The sequence below is a fragment of the Sorghum bicolor genome, chromosome 3, assembly GCF_000003195.3.
Source record: "Sorghum bicolor cultivar BTx623 chromosome 3, Sorghum_bicolor_NCBIv3, whole genome shotgun sequence".
Lineage (NCBI taxonomy): Eukaryota > Viridiplantae > Streptophyta > Magnoliopsida > Poales > Poaceae > Sorghum > Sorghum bicolor.
In genome coordinates this window covers 59,691,955-59,710,604 of record NC_012872.2, presented here as the reverse complement: position 1 = coordinate 59,710,604, position 18,650 = coordinate 59,691,955, and the positions used below count along the sequence as shown (strand labels likewise).

The window sequence follows — 18,650 nt, the reverse complement described above, 5'->3', positions numbered from 1 at the left end:
TTTGAGATCTACAACTTTTATGTTGGCCACTTTTCAAGATTCCAAATAGATTTTGAATTGGGGATTCAAATTGGAAAAGGGGACAATTTCTGGAAATCTGTATTTTCAAAATTACTTTGAATTTTGTACTGAAACTTCAAAAACTCAAAACACCAAAGTTGTACATCTTGATAAGATCTACAACTTTTCTTTTTAACTCATCCTCAAATTTTGCTTAGTTTTTAAATTGCACAAAAGGGGGTAAAAACTAGGATTGAAATTAGGGTTTTTCCTTAGCTATTTCCTTACCACCCTCCTTAACTAGGGATTAAACAACCATCACAAGCATCACTTCACAAGATAAACACACTTTAATTCCCTAAGCACAATCAACCAAAATAAACTTATTTTAAGTTGATGCATAATGATGTGCTCAACAAATATGCTTTGAAATGCTTATGATGACATGATCCAGTTTTAGTGTTCGTAACATCAGGGATGTTTTATATATATATATATATATATATATATATATATATATATATATATATATATATATATATATATATATATATATATTCAAAGTTGTTTTCTCGGGAAATGAAAACAACATACATTTAGGGACAATAAAACTATTATTTTTGATATATATTTAGTTAGAGTTATTTCTTAAAAAACAAAAACAACAAACATTTAGAACGGAGGGGGTAGGCTTAAGAAGAATCGGCTGTGTATTTTAATGGACTAATAAAAATAGGAAAAGAAATGAAGAAAGAATACATTAATTTCGTGGCCGCTCTGACAAACCAGCATAATATGGGCACCACCTGCAGAAGAAGAAGAAAAAAAAAGAGAGAAAATCGCTAGTCGTGCACAACGACTCCTTGCAGTCACCGCATTTGTGCCGTCCGTTAGAATCTAACGGTGAAGCTTGCAAAACTCATCGAGGAGGACACATGGGTGGGTGGGTTTCTGTTTCGGTGTTTGTTAGAGCTCGTTTGATAGAGCTTCAGCTTCAAGCCAAAACAGTTTCACTTTTGGTTTCATTGGTGGAGCAGATTCAGCTGAGGAGCTGAAATCAGATATTTGGACCGTTTGGCGAAACAACTTCTCTTGATAGTTTAAAATAATAAAATAACCATAATGTCTTTTTTCTTTTTTTTTCTTTCTTTTCTGTTTTCTTTCTTTTTTCCCTTATTGTTTTCCTTGTTATTCTCTCCTCCGCACGTCTTGGCCTTATTGCCCTCATCTCAACCGCCTTTCTTTTTCCTTTTTTGTCTTTCTTTTTTTTATTTTATTTCTTTTCTGCTGTCCCTGATCCTCTTGACATTTGTCGCGTCCGTTCAAAGCCGTCGGCCACCGGGTCACTTCCGCGCCGCCCCTAGCCACTGACAAATTTCAATATTTAGGACTCAATTTGTCTGCCTCATAAGATTTAGGATCTAATTTATGTGTCTTTCAATATTTAGGACTGATTATGCGAATTTCTTCAAGATTTAGGATTTCAGTCATTTTATCTTTTTTTCTTTTCTTGAAATGTTTTCTCATCTCCCCGCCATCTAAAAAGACCAAACTACCTCTGACTCATTATAGAATAGAAAGATTGGCTTCGTAATCTCCAGACGCTGGTCTCGCAAGCGAGCGAGACAGACGCAGGGCCGCTGCACCGCCGCTCCTACGCCCCCAACGCGGTGCCTCTCAGTCGCCCAGCACGCCCATATACCGCAGCAGAGTTTTAATCACCACCTCGTTTGTCTCCTCATCTTGCTCGTCGCCGTGCTGCGGCCTTGGTCCATTGTTGGCGAGTCGCGCGAGGCCACCAGGCTCGAAGCCTCGAGCGTTCCTGCTGCGGGCACGGCAGGCACCGATGGGATGCTGCCTCGGCCGCACGAGCAAGCTACAGTTCCACCATAACATCAGCCTCAACGTCTTGCTCATCATCGGCCTGCTGCCGCAGAACTTCGCCATGGCGCTCGACACCAGCAACGAGCTCCGGAATCAAATGAGATGGATATGTTCTAGAACCCTAGGGGTAGTTGGTCTTTTTAGGTGACCAGGAGAGGTGAAAAGATCAAAGAAAAAGAGAAAATGAAGATAAAATTGCTGAAATTCTAAATTTTAAAGCAATTTGCATGTCGAGTCCTAAATATTGAAAGACAACCGAATTGAATCTCAAATGTTGTGAGACAGACGAATTGAGTCCTAGATATTAAAATTTCTCCCAGCCACTCCATCGCTTGCACCTGTGCTCACCCTCACCCGTCGCTCAGCACGCCTAGCAACCCAGCAGCTCCGCGTTCGACAGACCCGCTCTGCCCACCCTCGACGGGCTTGCGGCTCAAGAGCGGCACCGGCAACCCCGCGCCCGTACGTCTCGGTGGGGGCAAATTTGCCCAACGCCCTGCACTGGATCCACGGCACCTTGCGGAGCTGGTTGAAGCTCGTTTTTTTTTTTGGCTCCGGTTCTCTCTCTCCTCTCCTCTCAGCGGGTTTTCCGCAGCTCCCGACGCGGAGCAGAGCTGTTTTCTCTCGTTTGGCCGATGGAGCAGCAAAACTGCTCCTGAAGCTGGTCTAAGAGCTATACCAAACGGGCCCCCGTTCTCTTCTCCCGCGGGACAACTAGGCGGCCGCCGCCGCCCTACGGCCACCTGCCGCTGCTCTTCGTCAGCCTCTTTGCCGGCGACAGCACCCACCACACCAGGTATGCCCGCCCGCTCTTCCCTTCCTGCTGTGCAAAACTGAGCACCCAAACCCTAATTTAAGCTATTTGCCGATCTGTATTCGGATCTGATCTAATCACTACATGTGTACACCCATGTCCTTTATTGGGTCTGCCCCTGTGACGGTGGACTAGGCTGTAGGCCTTTAGCTAGTGTTGGAGCTAATTCATTTGATTCAGCTAAACAGTCTTGTTTGTTAAATGGTGAAGGTTCGGTCCCGCTGTCCCTCAAATATAATTTGTTGTAAATGGCCTGGGACATTCTAAAGTCCATCATTTAGTTTTAGATCTTTCTTAAAACATGCTAGCTCTGCTGAACAGTGTTCTTTCAGTGAAAGCAAAGGTCAGACCTGTTCCATCCAGAGAGAGAGAGAGAGAGGGGGGGGGGGGGGGGATCCAGCTCTAACTTACTGTGATGGATATTCCAACCGTTCTAGTTTATTGCACTTATGTTTTGCCGTGTAGTGGAGTCCCAGTGCTAGTTTCTATTCCAAACCTTTTGTGGATTGGTGCAAGTCCGCACCTGTCTGGCTGTATCGAAGCTTCACTGCCATATTCATGGACGAAGACTATAAGTTTATGATGGAGGGTTAGTATGATTGTCCATATGCATTCTTCTTGCATCCAGGCCAAATGATTAGCTACTGTTTATCTTGCTTTTGATAAAAATATTGATTCATTAGTGACACCTCAGGATCATTTACCATGAATTCATCTTTTTTTTTTCATGGATGCCTTTGATGAAAGATAACTTCATGGATTTAAGAATTAAAATGGATGCAAATGTTCTGAACCAGAAATTAAAATGCTTGATAATATTTTAATTGACTTCAAACTTTCTTTTTATGCTGCTGATGTGTTTATTCTCATTTCATTTTGCAGTCAAATGAATAGTTGATTTCATTTCAAGCTATTCCTGAACAACTATATTACAATCATGAAGTCGTTAGCCAAGCAAGAGACACAGCCAAAACCGCGGCTCATTGTGCGCCTTGGTGCATTCCTTGCGTCTCACCACATTCTCTTCAGGTTCACCATCCTTTCTCTCTCCTTCTTTTTGTAGTCTAAATCCTTCCTTTTGTCCTTTCTTGTTCCCCCAACTCATTATTCACCATTTTGGGTCAGTGTTATATGCTGCTTTGCAGGCATTATCGCACTACTACTCCTTCCATCACTTGCAAAAAACACATACCTCTCGGAGAATGCTCTTATACCTGGTATTTTACCCTCCTCTCTATTTCTGTTTACTGCTACTCTATTGATGCATACACACTGTTGTTATTGGACGGTGTGCCTATCTGGTGGCCATACACCCAGATCTTCAGACTGCATACTGTAGATATTTTATAATAAAAAGTGCATTGTAGTGTTCTCAGCATGCTTTGTTGAATATAAGTCCTCTGATGAAGCAGCATATCAATATTGCTAAATATCCTGGTTCTTTGGGTGTTCAGTTTAGCTTTGGGCCTCATTGGATTTATCATGTGCCTAGGAGTACCTTCCAAAAATTAAATGGTTGAATATGATTTAACATAGTGGGTTTTGATATTTGTTATCAAATAGTAAAGGCAGACTATTCATATCCAATGTGGTTGCAAAAATATGCATTGTACTAGCTAGTATAAATCACACAAAAATGGAATATATTGTTGGCCTGCTTTGTCACACTCACTCACACACATGACGGACATTGAAGAAGAGGAGATCAGATCACACACACACATGGACACTAGTGAACGATGCTGCTGAACTAAGGCTGCAGTTATGCCTCTACCTTTCAGATATAGAAGTCCTAGCAAAAACACACGAGCTCAACTGAGGGCCATGCTGTCCTCTAGACTCTAGTTGCTACTATTCTACCTGCTACTATCCTATAGACAGGCAGACACGGAGCTGTCCGTGTTCCTATGCACGTATGTGGCTATGACAAAAAGGTGGGATCACTGAGATGAGAGAGCAGCTGATTATCTAACATATATGTTGTTAAATGATAATGATATTTTTCATTTATGACTCTTTTTGAACTTCTTACACATATAAACTTTTCTAAAACTAGAGCCTCTTGTATGTAGGCTCTGCCAATCCATTATTTTCTACTGAAGATGCCATCGAAGCAAACAGATTTATGAAAGGAATTGAAGCTGCGGCTAGAGACTCAAGAGGTGTAATGTATGTTACTTCATTCAGCCTTTAATTTTTGTATGCGTCGATTTTTGCAACTGGTCTGTTCTGTTCAATATTTCGTGACTGCTGTTTAGAGACTTGCTAGTACATGATACTACTGCATTTTAGTAGTAAGCATACAAGTAGAATCCATGCAACTCGAAATCGGAGTTCAATGCTTTGATAGTAAAAGATCTATTTTTATTCAGTTTTGCATAAGAAACGTGTATATACACTTTTTTTGTTAAGTCTATTAAGCTAAAGTCACAATTTAAATGACTTGTAAATATGAGAATATCCACAGAGAGCTAGTTTAATCCTAGGATTGCAAAAGGTAAATAGTTTTATCCGATTTTTCTCTAGTTTACAATTTTGCGTGCAATGTTACAGAGGTATGGCAAATTTCATAGCACAACAAATAGAAGCTCTAGGTGCAGAAGTGTGTTACCATAAGTTTCTCCCTCATAGCAAGAATTTTCATCCTCTGAAGTTCTTCACCTCCATGACAAATGATATTGCAATTCAACCTAATGGCACGACCACCAATTTTGGGATGAATACTGTCGGCATTGTACGAGCTCCTCGTGGCGATGGAAAAGAAGCAATAGTGCTGGTTACTCCTTATAATTCTCAAAGAGTTCAGTCAAATGAACTATTATCGCTGGCTCTTGGTTTCTCTGTCTTCTCCCTCTTAAGTCGAGCAGCATGGCTGTCCAAGGATGTTGTGTGGTTATCCGCAGACTCACAGTTCGGAGAGTATGCGGCAGTCTCTGCATGGTTAAACCAGTATCATAATCCTGTGTTTTTGAGTCACTCAGTGGGATTGCATACCAAGATGTATGGTGCAAACCATTTATATGATGCTAATTCAGAAAAAACGGAAGTCACAGCTTTCAAACGTGCTGGAACAATGGCTGCTGCTCTCATATTTAAAGTTGGGGAAACCAGAAGATTTAGTGACAGAGATAGTGTTATGATTTATGCAGAGGCGTCTAATGGACAAATGCCAAACTTGGACCTTCTGAATGTGGTGCATTATTTGGCTGTTCATAGACAAGGTTTTCGTGTGAACATCGCTGCATTTAGTTCTTTGTTGAGCTCTGCATGGCTTAGGGTTATTGCCGAAATTTTACATACTCTTGGGAGTGTGTTAAGAAAAATAAATCCTGACTGGAAGCTTGATATTGCAGTCCCTGACTATGTGGAAGGGACTGCAAACCTAGCTAACTCTATGTACAACCAGGTAAGTGAAATTAACTTCCTCATTTCACCTTAATGTCACTTTCCATTTTTATGACTCTGCAGTCCCTCTTATTGGGGTTTGTTCGATACAGGCTCTTGGAGTGCCCACAGGGTCCCATGGTGCTTTCCGTGATTATCAAGTTGATGCGGTTTCTTTAGAATTTTCACCAACATTTCATGTCAAAAATGAGAATGCTAAATCTTTGTTTCTTCTAAGGGGTGGAAGGTATCTTTTTGTGTTTCAGTTATGCTGTCTAAAGCTTCATTGTTGTTAGAGCATGGGGGGCATTTTCTGATTTTAATAAGGGAGTAGGAGAGTTTGCATTCATGCATTGAGGCATGGAACTGTTTGTACCATAACTTCACAGCAATGATAACATAACAGGGAAAAAAATTATTTGAATGTTTTTAATGTACATGTAACAATTGCTGAAGTTGTATTATATTTCAGTAACAAATAGCTGATCAGTAAATAGTTCTGTATCTGCTGTGACCTTGCAAGTTATTGCAGAAAATTATTTCATCAGGGATATGATTACATGTTAGAACCACATAAAAGGCAAAAGTTTACTTGAGTCCAGTCTTATTTGCGCCCCTGACCATTTCATAGCTACAATTTTATAAGAAATTTAGCATATTACAGTTTTGTCAAGGGCAGTACATAGACATTATGTGCATAAAAAAAATTTAATATAAGTGGTACGAATGAGATTATTAGCATGAACTGGTGAAACTTGGAGAAACACCATAATTAGTTGGTCTTGTCTCTCTTTTTTTCTTTCTTTCTTTCCTTTTTTTTTTTTGCATAACTATAACAACCCAATGGAAAATATGTTCATGGATAGAAGTGTTTATGCAAATATTGCACTTAAGTAAACACAGGAACAGGATCTTCTTATGTTGCCACGGTGATAACCTTAGGGTGTTTAACAGCTTTGCTTTGATTTCCTGCAAAAGATTCCTCAACAGAATTTCTTTGATATATTAAAGAATGCTTTTGATTCAGGTTAATTGAAGGAGTGGCACGTTCTGTGAACAATCTGCTTGAGAAGTTCCACCAGTCCTTTTTCCTGTACTTCCTTACAGCTCCAAGCAAGTTCATTTCGGTTGGTGTGTATATGATTCCATTTGCATTGTTGCTGGCACCTCTCCCAATAGTTGCTGCTGCCCTTGCTGATGGCAGTAGAAGCATGGAAAAAACAGTTGATAAGCTGACAGACGACAGTAAAGCAGATGACTTTGCTGATATTCTGCAAAGCAAGGGTGGATCATGGAAATGGCTTCGAGCTGCAAAAGTATTGCTTGTTATCCAATTATGGGCAGTACTTGTTTCACTACTTCCATATTACATTACTCAGATACCTGATGCCACACCTATGCAAAGCGCACTCATTTGGGCTGTGCTCTCCATCGTTGTACTGATCTCCCTGTCTGTCTTGTTTGGCTCACCATACTCAGCTGGTGTTGAATGGAAACTTCTGAAAGCTACCATGATCACTTCCATCTCCATCGGGTTGGGGCTCATGTCAATAATAAATTTTGCCACTGCTCAGCTTGGTGCTCTGATAGTGATCCCAATGTGTTTGTTTTCTCGGCCTCTGAAGGCATCAGAGATGAATTTCCTTCCTCGGGCAGTTTTGTTGGCTTCAAATATAGCCTTTGCTGTGTTGGGTTTTCCTCCAGCTGCGTTGCTGATTATGAAAGGAGTGTCCAAGGGGTCGTGGTCGTGGACAATAGATATTGGAGATTTCTGGGTATGGATGGAGTTTCTGTGGGAATGGAGCAGCGCAACTTATCTGTACCTATTTCTTGTCCATCTTCCCTGCTGGCTTCTGTGCATCCTTGTGTTGCTGCACCCATGTCGCCAATCAGAATCTAAGATGAAGCAGGAATAGCTGTTTGGCATCCAGAGTCTTTTCTTTGGTAAATCTTGTAGGCTAGCGTAGAAATTTCTCACTTTCAGAATTTTTAGTCTGCTGATCATTTACTCGGCTACCCATAATTTGGAAATTATCACCCAGTTGGAAAAGGCTTGTAACATGTGTAGTATCCTGGCCTCATGTAATGGCCGCAACATATTTTAAGGCATGTTTTTCACAAGAAAGCTGCTCGTTGTATTAATTGATTTCTAGGTTTGTTGATAGTAGCCGAGAAATAAATCAAAGTTGGGAGGTAAGGGAAGCTCTAATGTGTTGTGAGGGTATTTCTTTCCATATAGGGAAAAGCGCCAGCAGCGTGCACTGATTAACGCTGGACATGAGATTCAGTAGTGCGCGTATGTCTCAATATGTTTCGATATCTATATATCTTTTTTATTATAGGGATAATTGTGCAACTGCCTCTATTTTGGGACTCAATTGCTCGTTTGTCCCGTTTTTAGAACTTTGCATGTTTGCCCTCATTTTTTGAATCCGAAGTCACTTTTGCTCCTCTTTTCATAAACCGTGAGCTGAGGTTAGATAATAGCAAAAAAAAAAAAAGCTGGAAAAAAGGGAAAAGGAAAAAAGGAGTAAACTACCCTTTATCTATCCCCTATCCTCCCATCCCACCCCGTTCCTTCTATGTTTCGTGTTGGAGCTCGGGGCGGACTCCACCAGAGGCTGTGCGGAGCGGGCGGGCGTGGCACTCCAGCGGTGGGGTGTGCGGGGAGGCGGCGCTCCAGTGGCGGGGTGGCGGGGCTCTAGTGGCAGGGCGGCCGGGATCTAGGAGGTCGGCGGCCGACCTCCAGCGTCAGGGGCGCGCGGCCTTCAGCTCATCTAGCGGACGCGGGGCGGGCTGACCACCACCGCCCCACTTACATCCTTATTCAGCTGGCGGCCGGGTGGCCTCCATCGGCGGGGCGGCCGGGCGGCCAGCCTCCAGCGGCGAGAGCCCGAGAGGGTGCGCCGCCGGGCGCGCGACCAATGGCCTCCAACAGCGGCTTGGCGGGTGGGCGCGTTGTCGAGAGGCCGGCCGAGCGTGGCCAACAGCGAGGCGGTCTTCAGCGGCAACATGGCGACATAGGCTACCAGCATGGAACCGATCTCTGTTCATGTGTTGTGCAAATATTATGTTTATATATTGTGCAAATATTATGCTAAATTTGAATTGATAGAAAATATATATTATCATTTGTCCTAAATAAGTGCATAATAAGCCTGTACAAAAAATTTCAGATTGATTCTTGAGTCACTCATGTCGAAGGCATTTTGGGCTTTTTAGCCTGAACTTAACACCATTAACTCCACTTCACGATTTTCAAAAATAGGAACAAACGAGCAAAATTAAAAAAAAAAGAGAAACAAGCAATTGAGTCCTAGAATAGGGACAGCTGTGCAATTGGCCCTTTATTATATACCTATATCTATAGCTCTGTCTTGTACGCAAAATTTCTCTGATTACTTAACCCCTCCGATTGGGATATTTTAAAATGGTCAATCAAGTCTAGCAATGATATGGAATCTAATGCCAAGATATATTGGGTTCTTTGCATTGCAACAGACATGTTTGCTAGTAAAATGTAAAACATAACATAGTTATGGACGACCAGGAAAATTCACACGAGCTCCGGAGTATCATCTTACTACATATAAACCGTATGCCAAATGGCACAATATATCCAGAGTTACAATTACAACCATATGAGATAGAGTTCTGAACAAATCCCAACAACTTAACCAGCTGGAGCCCTAGATCAGGCCTTGACGCTGCAGGTCAGTGTATGTCTTCTTGTTGTAGATGTTGCCTTCTTGATCCTCGTACTCTTCCTCTAGGTCTGGCCGCCACTTGTTCACCCCTTGTCGTGCTTGAATTTTCTCCCAGAGCGCTTTCGCTTCCTGACAGTGTAGAAATAAAAAATGTTAAAACACATACAATAAAACGGTCAATGTCAAGAATATGGCAGGCATGCATTCATTTGCATTATGTTTCATACAAGGAAACAGAATAAAAAAGGACAAGGAAAAGTGGAAACCAATATGATATGGGCAAGTAAAAACTAAAAGACCTAATTATTCATTACTTGGAGAATAAACAATGCAGTAAGCTATGTATCAATAAGTATACCAAGTAATAAAGAAAATAATATAAAAAAAACAAGAGATGGCATACATCGATGGATGTAATTTCATTGAAATTCTTAGTATTGGGAATGCCAAGGCATCGCATCCCATGCTGATGACGCCATTCCTTGAAATGACGCTCATAAGCCCTTCGCCCCCAATAGCTATGGTTTCCACATATCTCACACTTGAATTCCTGAACAAACCATAACAGTTAAAAACACATCAGATACCAAATTTGATGGAGATCATACTAAGCATAAAAGGCAAAGGGTGCCTTGATGTTACGGTTCAAAGCAGTTCCAGAAGAGGGGAAATGCACTAACAAACATGAACATGTGATCACATAAATACATTAGTCAGATGGATTATATTTCTAAATTAGCATACAATTTATGCAGAAACAGAATCTTTTAGTGCTCTAGACTGGGTAAGGAGAAAACCACCACCTCATTAGGTGGAAAGTGCTTAGAAATTAAAGTCCAAAGGTTACTATCAAATGTTAACACTGCAGAAAACATAATAAAAGATTTCATTTTTCCCTCGAAAACACAGGAGAGCTGCACATCATTATATTAAGAAGATAATGAAATGGGGCAAGAACCCATACAACACTACACACACAAAACCACATACAACTATATATCATCCTATACTGAACATCACTATTACCTTGCAGAAGTGTTAGTCACTGAACAAGGATGGCTAGCCAATTTATATACCAAAACAAAATTACATTTTTGGCATCATAGATTTGAAGTGATGACTGATCAGTTCATAAATGACTGACATCTTAATGCGTGTCAAATAGTCAATCTGTACCATGAGTGAAAGCATTGGTGGTAAGCTACTAGGAAATATACTCCCAACTACCAAATATGACAACTAGTTACCTGCCCAAGGCCATGTAGCTTGTACAGCCAATAGGGGATAGGCTTGCCATCCCAACCCATTGGCAACTTGAGAGGATTGTAGATTTGTTGCTCTTCATCATCACTCTCAGAGTCAGCTTGCACCTCCTCCTATAGAAAAATACATATACATATATATAAGCCACTAGTTGAAAAACTAAGTAGTTTACTTCCATTAAAGAAAAATACTATGTTCAGCCAAGTCGTATAAGATCATACAAAGAATTTGAAGCAAACAAGCCATGAACTGCATTCTAACTTCCTAACTGAAAACATCAGCTCACCTTTACAACAAGCTACAACCAGTACCCAATAAGATTTTACATGTGACTTGTCATGGTATGCGGCTTATAATCAGTTATCAGAGCTAATGTGACAACACTAATCAGCAATCACCATGGAATATACAAAGTAAATGACTTGGAAACCTATTCACTATGTACTGTACCAATGTTTCAAAGCAAAAGGGCATACCATGACCCAGAGAATGGATCTTCAGAATACAAAAATGAGGGGTTACATCTAAGACACTTGCAGAACTGTTTTAGGGGAGAGGAAAATGGTACTCCATGTCCATGAATATGATTTTGGTATATCTCAGTAGGCAACAACAATACTGATCAAAAAGCAGCCAAAAGCATGTTTAGCTGAGTAGTTTTCTTTCTAAAGCATATTGGACATGCATATGTAGTTTATATTTTAAAATTATTAACCACCACACCAATTGGTGTTTTCAAGATAGCACATCAAAGAATAGCAGCAGCTACAACATTGAAAATAGAGAATAACACGTTCTGGACTCCATGAACAGTGCAAGACACAAATAGATAAGTTTTTTTTTCAATATAAGACGGGGATAAGTAACTAATTACCTCCTCCCGTTCTGCTTCCATCTCTTCATACGTCAAAGTAAGCTTCTTCTCCGCATTTTCCTTTGTCCTCACAAAGGCCTACACAAGCAACATAAAGTGTCAAAGATATGTCAGGTACTCAGGTTGATGTCAACATATAGACATAAAAAGATGTAGTGAACACTAGTAGCCCTTCCAAAAAGGAAGGTTAGCATTAACAAGAAGTGGATTGTTCTGGAATGGAATTGGAGCACAGTCCTCGTACAGTTTGTGCTTGGGTTTGCAAACAGAAGTATACACATCTACCATATTAAAACTGGCATGTGATTAGTATTAACTTATTAGGAAAACAGCAAGATGCGATGCACTAAACATCTGTTAATTTTTTATAAAGCCTTCCAAATCATGTTTTAAGTTGTGGTAATACAAATGGAGCTTTCAACGCAGACAAAAGGTGATAGAGAATTCGCACATACAAGATACACAAAAGAAGAAAGCACCCACATATCACATGAATCGACTAACGAAGAAAGCACCCACATATCACATAAACTCTTTCAGAACGATTATTAGTACTTTCCTGCATGCCTAAAATTGCAATTTGAGGAACAGTGTAATGCCAGCAAGCCACACACCCAAAACAAAAAATGATCCCAGAATTTTAGAGAAGACTAACTCAATCCAGATAAACGAGATGGTCTAGCCAAAGAAATCCAAATTCCATTTGAATAGACTAGCTTAAGATGGAAATGAAGTACATTCCTCAAAGTAAACAGGTTTCATCTTCATAGGATTAGCTTATACAAGGAATTAAGTGGTCACAAAAGGATTGACTGTGCGTCCAAAATTACATACATAAACACAGGGAGCAGCGAAGAGCAAACCTCATCTAGCAGCTCACAAAGACGCTTCATCTTTACTTCCATCAATGCAATTTCTTTCTTCATATCATCCTTCAAAGTGTTGCCATTAGAAGCTGTGTTTGAGCCATCTTTAGTATGTGGAACTTTGGCAAAATGCTTCCTATCCAGTTGCTCCAATGGTGTAAGCTGCAAAATATAATTATAATCAACAGTAAGTTCAAAAGAAATGGTAAAAAGGTAACAAAAATAGGTAGCACTAGCGTCTTTAATATCACCTTCAGCAAGAAAAGCCGATCCGCACGCTGTTGAACAGTACCACCACTCTTCAAACCTCGAGCAGCTAAAGCCTAAAAGGATGTAAATGAATCAGCAGAAATCATCAGACAAGGAACCAATGTACAGTCGACGACACCAGACAAGAAAATAATGCTTGGTAACAGCATAATGAGATCAAACCTGTTTTAATTTTTCTGGGCCAAGCTCAACAAGTTCTTCAACTGTGCTGTAGTAATCAAGATCTATTTCAGACTCTTTTTCTGCGCCTTTATTTCCCCATCCAGGTATTTCTCCATTGGCCCATCGTTCCTCGAATTCACTCTCCAGCTGTACAAATGTATGACATTAGAATGTTAATTATAAGTATTTAATCATAAATATGCTCTATGCTATTGAACAAATTACTGCCAAACTACTATTAGCAGCTCCTAAATGAATATAAAGGAGCGACATCATAGCTAAAACACTACAAATCAAAGTATAATCCGAAGTAAAACACTGCATAATCACATAAGCATGTGGAACACAAAGGGACATTAATATAGAAAAAAAGGTAAAATAAGACTGACCTTTAAAAAAATCTTATCAATGTCTTGCAATGGTTCTGTGCGATACAGAAATGACGTCAGATATTCCAAAATGTGTTCCAAGTATTCTCTGTATTGTCTGTCAATTAAACAAATTGAAAGGTTTAAACAATATTGAGCATTACAATTGACATATAAGTGCACCAACATATGAAATGAATGTTAGACAGGTGAAAAAGCTGAGCAATATCATACATATGTACTTGGATATGCATTACCCTATACCATGATTTAGTATTTTCCCCCTATGAACCATATAAATGAATGCTAGACAGGTTAACCAATAAACAGCTGAGCAACTATCCTACATAGACTTGAACATGTTGAGCCCTACTAACCTACGGTAGGTAATTTCCGTGCAGTGTCCCTCACCACATACTACCACTATCAGAAAAGAAAAGGTGGATTCAGCCGGAGATGGATATGGCATAGCCATACTAGTCAAGCCAATACCAGGAGATCATATGTTTCAGACCTTAGTGAAAATACAGGACATACCTGGTAGCTTTATGACTATGTGAGATCTTGTCCGTCTGGGAGAAACAGCCAACATAAGCCGAGTATTCCATTGGCGTTCCAAACTTGGAATTTATGAACTCATTATAAAGCTCATGCAAGTCAAGGTAACGACCAAAAGATTCCTATCAAAATGCAGAACCAGGTCATTAGCAAACCTAATTAAAACTATTGTGAGAATAGTAGAACATTAACAGAAAAAATGTAGTGGATATGCAACATGATCTAGCAGGAAAAGGACCACACAGCGGCGAAAATCAAAAAAGGAATAGATCATTGAACGATTGTCAAGTTATTGATCATTCTCCATCGCAGTTTCAATCATTGTCTAAATCTTACCAGCGACACCACCAAGATCCCACAAGAGGAATCAAACAATCCTGCAGAAATTGAAGTACACGTATCACAACGGAGATACCCTCAGCTTCAAGACTACTGTAGTGAAAGGAAAAGGAAGGACGGACTCTAAAAGGTTTTTAGCACTTTAGCAGAACCCTACTGATGAGCAATGTAACTTGCATAGGTTAAAACAAAGACATAACATGGCAAAAACAATTGCAAAAAGATGTATCCAGGTAAACTGCAATAACTTTAAGGCTTGAATAGTCACAGACTCACAGGCATATAAGTATCAATCATCAGGAAAAATGCATGCAAGTAACAAGTTACTAAGATTAAACATTATATGGCTCATGATAAAAAGGCACACAAAATATCAAGCAGAGTTACAAGCAACAAAAAAGGTGACAATACCTCGCCAGTGAATTCAATAATTGGTTCCTCCTTTAGAAGCTCTTCATAGTCATCAGTTGTACTGACAAAACGGGCAGATGGGTTCCGCCGATGATATTCACGGATCTGTAAGCAAGCAAAAAAAATATACTTAAGGCAAAATTCACAAAAACTAAGGGGGTGTTTAGTTCCAAAAAAATGCAAAATGCAAAATGCCAACTACTTTGGAATGATGAAATGCAAAATGCCAAACTTTTCAGGGTCATGTTTAGTTCCATCCAAAATGCAGAATTTATTGTCCTCGTGAGGCTCTTTTGGGTTTTTTTGGCCTCTTGAGGCCAAAATCCAAAATGAAGAATAACCACCTTTTTGCCAAAAATTTTGCATGGTGTTTAGTTCCATTTTGCAAAATGATGAACCAAAACCCAAATTTTTTTTGAATAGAAGGGGAACTAAACACCCCCTAAAGACACACCCCCTAAGAAAGACTAGAGATTTGCTGAAAAATGAATATTTGTTTGCTAGCACAGCAGAGGGCTAACTGAACCCAAAAAAGGATGCATGTAAAGGATCAACATGGTGCAAATCTCACAATAATAGGGAAACCGACCCAATGTCTGATCACTGATCAGTTTAATTTCCAAGGCTTGCTTTGGGATAGCAAAAAAAAAGAGTACCCCCCCCCCCCCCACACACACACACCATGAAAAAGGAATGTTTTTAAAATCTTGGTTGCTGTCAAATCATTCTGTTTTTAACTTGTCTACTTTTTGGATATTCACACGAGGTAAAAAGGGGCAACAGCATTGAAAAACAATATAATGCTCTTCTATTGATACATGATATGCACCTACCTGTTTCTGACTGACATATTATGGGGTTTAAAGCATTTTCAGATATGCACAATAAGATGCCGAGGAAACTAGACCCATGGAAGGGTTAATCTTAAGAAGGTTAACACATGCTTATATATACAATGTGATTTTACAATTAGCAGAGTTCATAATAAAATGAAATGATGAACTATATCAGGTCAAAAATCTTCTAGCAAAGTGCATAAGATAAATTGAACAGTACATCAGTTGGAAATGGTAGTCAGACCCAAGGACCGAGGTGCTCTTGGGATAATTCAGACCAAGGTTATAATGAATGTTTGCGTGTAAAATGTATTTGGAAATATGTGTGAGGCTCAAATAGTACTTGGTTCAGAATTCTTCAAACCAAATACATGCCAATGATAACTCATAGCTCATTTAATTCCAAACATAAAGGCAATTCTCTGTACATAAATTTAGACATCTGTTCAAATATGGAGCTATTTACAAACATAAGGACCTACATAAGTTTTAAATATTTGTTCAAATGTGGAGGCAGGGTATGCAATGCAATAGCAGGAAGATTTTTTTCTGGAATGGTACATGGATTGGCCATTTAAAAACTGAGTACCCTGAGTTATGTAGGCTTTGTGAAGAACCAAAAGCAACAGTACCTGAATATTGAACTGAAGATGATTGGGGTATTTTAGTGGGTTTCTATCCTCATCTCACTACAATCCATTGGTGGATTTTATGGCTGCAGTTCACTACCAAATCTCTATACAGACTTTTAATTGATGGAGGGGTCAGTGACAGTATGACAAAAGAACTTTGAAAATATCAATTCTTCTATGGTAAATTACAGGCCACGAAAGTTTCAAAAAGAAGGGCCCAGAAATGGCATGTGCATTGTTCTTTCTAATGAACCTGAGAACATAGACCATATTTTCTTTAGATGCCCTATTGCTAGATTTGCATGGTGCAGTTTTACAGAAGCTTTTGGTTGGGACTCTCATCCCATTACTAGATCTGACTTCATGGGAAGTTAGGCTAGAACTAACCTGAATTTACCGCACCGTACATACTTTCTTTTTTCTTTGCAGGCTTGGCATTGTACATACTTTCTTTTTTCTTTGCAGACTTGGCATTGTCAATTTGGATAACATGCAATAAGATGAAATTTGAGAGGAAATATCCTAGCCACCACTCTGAAGTGCTGTTTTATGCTATATCTTTTCTGCAGAAGTGGATGGAGCTACCACTACTAAAGCCAACAAAAGACCACCTTAGAGTGGAGAAGATCATTTCAAACTGGATGAAAAACCCAGACATTATGGAGCTTTAGTTGTGTTGTAACAGGATAATTCCTTCTGGTTTGCTTTTATTTGTTTTTGCATGCTGGTATCTCCAGACAGATAATTTGCACCGTGCATTATTGCTTTCTTAAAAGCAGAGGAGACTCATCTCAAAAAGAAAAACATAATATGCAGCATCATGAGCTTTGGTGCCTGTGTAGTGAGTACAGGAATCTATTTGACTTTTGTCAGACTCACAGTCAGGCAAGCAGCTAAGCAAGGTTATATATATTATATATACCTCTTTGAGCCTTTCATAGTACTTGCTAAACAGTCCACTTTGCGTGGGCGCAGTAAGATGAGTATTGATCTCATCCTTCCTAGCATTGTCCTTGTCCTCGTAGATTTCCACCTAAACAAGTCGCAAGCAACATTAGCAAAAGTGAGATCGTCACTGGACAGCAAAATCTCAATTTCTCAAGGGGCAATTCCTCACTCAGACCAAGAGAAAAAGGAGGGTAGAACGGTACAGAAATAACCCTGGCCAAAACCTCCGGTGAAACAACACTAATCAGGTTGTGCCAACTAAAAAATAATAGCACAAAATCCATCGACGCAGATCGAATTCAGAGATAAACATATAACATGATTTGTAATAGGAACTCGCGAGAAAGCCGGATCTGTAATTCCTCATACGCTCAGAAGGCAATCCTAAGCAAACATCCCGATTGGACAGAAACGGCAAATACCGATCGTCCAAACTTAACCCAGCCAAGCAAAGCGAGTCACTGAAGTGGATGCAGTCGTGAACCTCAGAAAGAGAAAAGGTGACATACGAGCTTGCCGGAGGTGGAGACGACGAGGTCGAGCATATGGCGGACGCGGTGAGACTGAAAGAGGCGGTCGCGCGGGTTAGCGGGATCCCTTTGCAGCTCGCGCACCGCGAGCCGCTCCAGCCTCTCCAGGTCCTCATGGGCCGCCCGCGTCGCCTCCAGCACCGTTGACGCCATGGCCCGCCCGCTAGGCTACACCCGCCTCCGGTGTTCCGGCGGAGGCCGGGTGTCGCGCAGCGCCGCAGTGAGGCGGGAAGGGGGAGGAGTTGCGCCGGGTAGCTAGGGTTTTGGGGGATTCCGATTTCGCGGTACGAGGACGAGACGAGGGCCCTGTTTGGACAGATTTGGGCCCGTCTAGAGTGCTGAAGCTCAGGAAAAACATCCCCTAGAAAAAAGTAAAAACAAAAACAAAAAAAAGATAATTACACGGATGCACCAAAACAAGAAGAAGTTCAATTCGGTTTTTTATGCACTCTTATTTTTTAAGATTATTATTATTTTGTGTCTTTTTAACTATCGTTTGTATTAGTCTTTATTTTTCCTTGAGCTATAGTATTATATATGAAACTCTTCTAAGAGTTGTTATAGAAAAAATATAGTCTCCTACAATAAAGGCGAAAAGAGAGAACCAAGGAGGGTGTTTCTACCGAGCGAAAACACCAGTCCCCTCTGTCTCTAATGGTTGCTTTGGCCTTGTTTAGTTCTAAAAAGTAACAAAAAAATTCAAGATTTTCTGTCACATTAAATCTTATATCACATGCATAGAGCATTAAATATAGACAAAAATAAAAACTAACTATACAGTTTGCTTGTAATTTGTCTGACGAA

At 40.1% G+C, this 18,650-nt stretch overlaps 2 protein-coding genes across 3 annotated transcripts; one reads left to right on the top strand and one right to left on the bottom strand.

The window, feature by feature from the left end:
- Positions 2,240 to 8,284, top strand: LOC110433371 (glycosylphosphatidylinositol anchor attachment 1 protein-like). 2 transcript variants are annotated; one of them, XM_021455317.1, is made up of 7 exons: positions 2,240 to 2,680; positions 3,581 to 3,727; positions 3,824 to 3,915; positions 4,771 to 4,867; positions 5,252 to 6,104; positions 6,196 to 6,329; positions 7,110 to 8,284. In XM_021455317.1, the coding sequence occupies exons 2-7, from the start codon at positions 3,636 to 3,638 to the stop codon at positions 7,996 to 7,998; spliced, it is 2,157 nt and encodes a 718-aa protein (XP_021310992.1). In that variant the 5' UTR covers positions 2,240 to 2,680; positions 3,581 to 3,635; the 3' UTR covers positions 7,999 to 8,284. The 2 variants fall into 2 exon arrangements, with proteins under 2 accessions (XP_021310992.1, XP_021310993.1); XM_021455318.1 differs by lacking the exons at positions 2,240 to 2,680; positions 3,581 to 3,727; positions 3,824 to 3,915 and having other exon boundaries at positions 4,771 to 4,860; positions 7,110 to 8,179.
- Positions 9,539 to 18,148, bottom strand: LOC8068027 (splicing factor SF3a60 homolog). Its single transcript, XM_002456107.2, has 12 exons — positions 17,826 to 18,148; positions 17,291 to 17,401; positions 14,901 to 15,005; positions 14,130 to 14,272; positions 13,614 to 13,710; positions 13,225 to 13,371; positions 13,044 to 13,115; positions 12,790 to 12,954; positions 11,927 to 12,004; positions 11,037 to 11,165; positions 10,193 to 10,339; positions 9,539 to 9,918 (listed from the first exon to the last, which is right to left on the bottom strand). Exons 1-12 carry the CDS (start codon positions 17,997 to 17,999, stop codon positions 9,772 to 9,774), a joined length of 1,515 nt encoding a protein of 504 aa, XP_002456152.1. The 5' UTR covers positions 18,000 to 18,148; the 3' UTR covers positions 9,539 to 9,771.

Excerpts from the sequence above, each read along its gene's own strand:
- LOC8068027 (XM_002456107.2), bottom strand. The coding sequence starts at position 17,999 with ATGGCGTCAACGGTGCTGGAGGCGACGCGGGCGGCCCATGAGGACCTG. Across the intron at positions 13,372-13,613 it reads TTGATAAGATTTTTTTAAAG|CTGGAGAGTGAATTCGAGGA; the intron begins GTCAGTCTTATT and ends ACATTTGTACAG. Across the intron at positions 13,116-13,224 it reads GCCCAGAAAAATTAAAACAG|GCTTTAGCTGCTCGAGGTTT; the intron begins GTTTGATCTCAT and ends ACATCCTTTTAG.
- LOC110433371 (XM_021455317.1), top strand. The coding sequence starts at position 3,636 with ATGAAGTCGTTAGCCAAGCAAGAGACACAGCCAAAACCGCGGCTCATT. Across the intron at positions 6,105-6,195 it reads CTAACTCTATGTACAACCAG|GCTCTTGGAGTGCCCACAGG; the intron begins GTAAGTGAAATT and ends TGTTCGATACAG. Across the intron at positions 6,330-7,109 it reads TTTCTTCTAAGGGGTGGAAG|GTTAATTGAAGGAGTGGCAC; the intron begins GTATCTTTTTGT and ends CTTTTGATTCAG.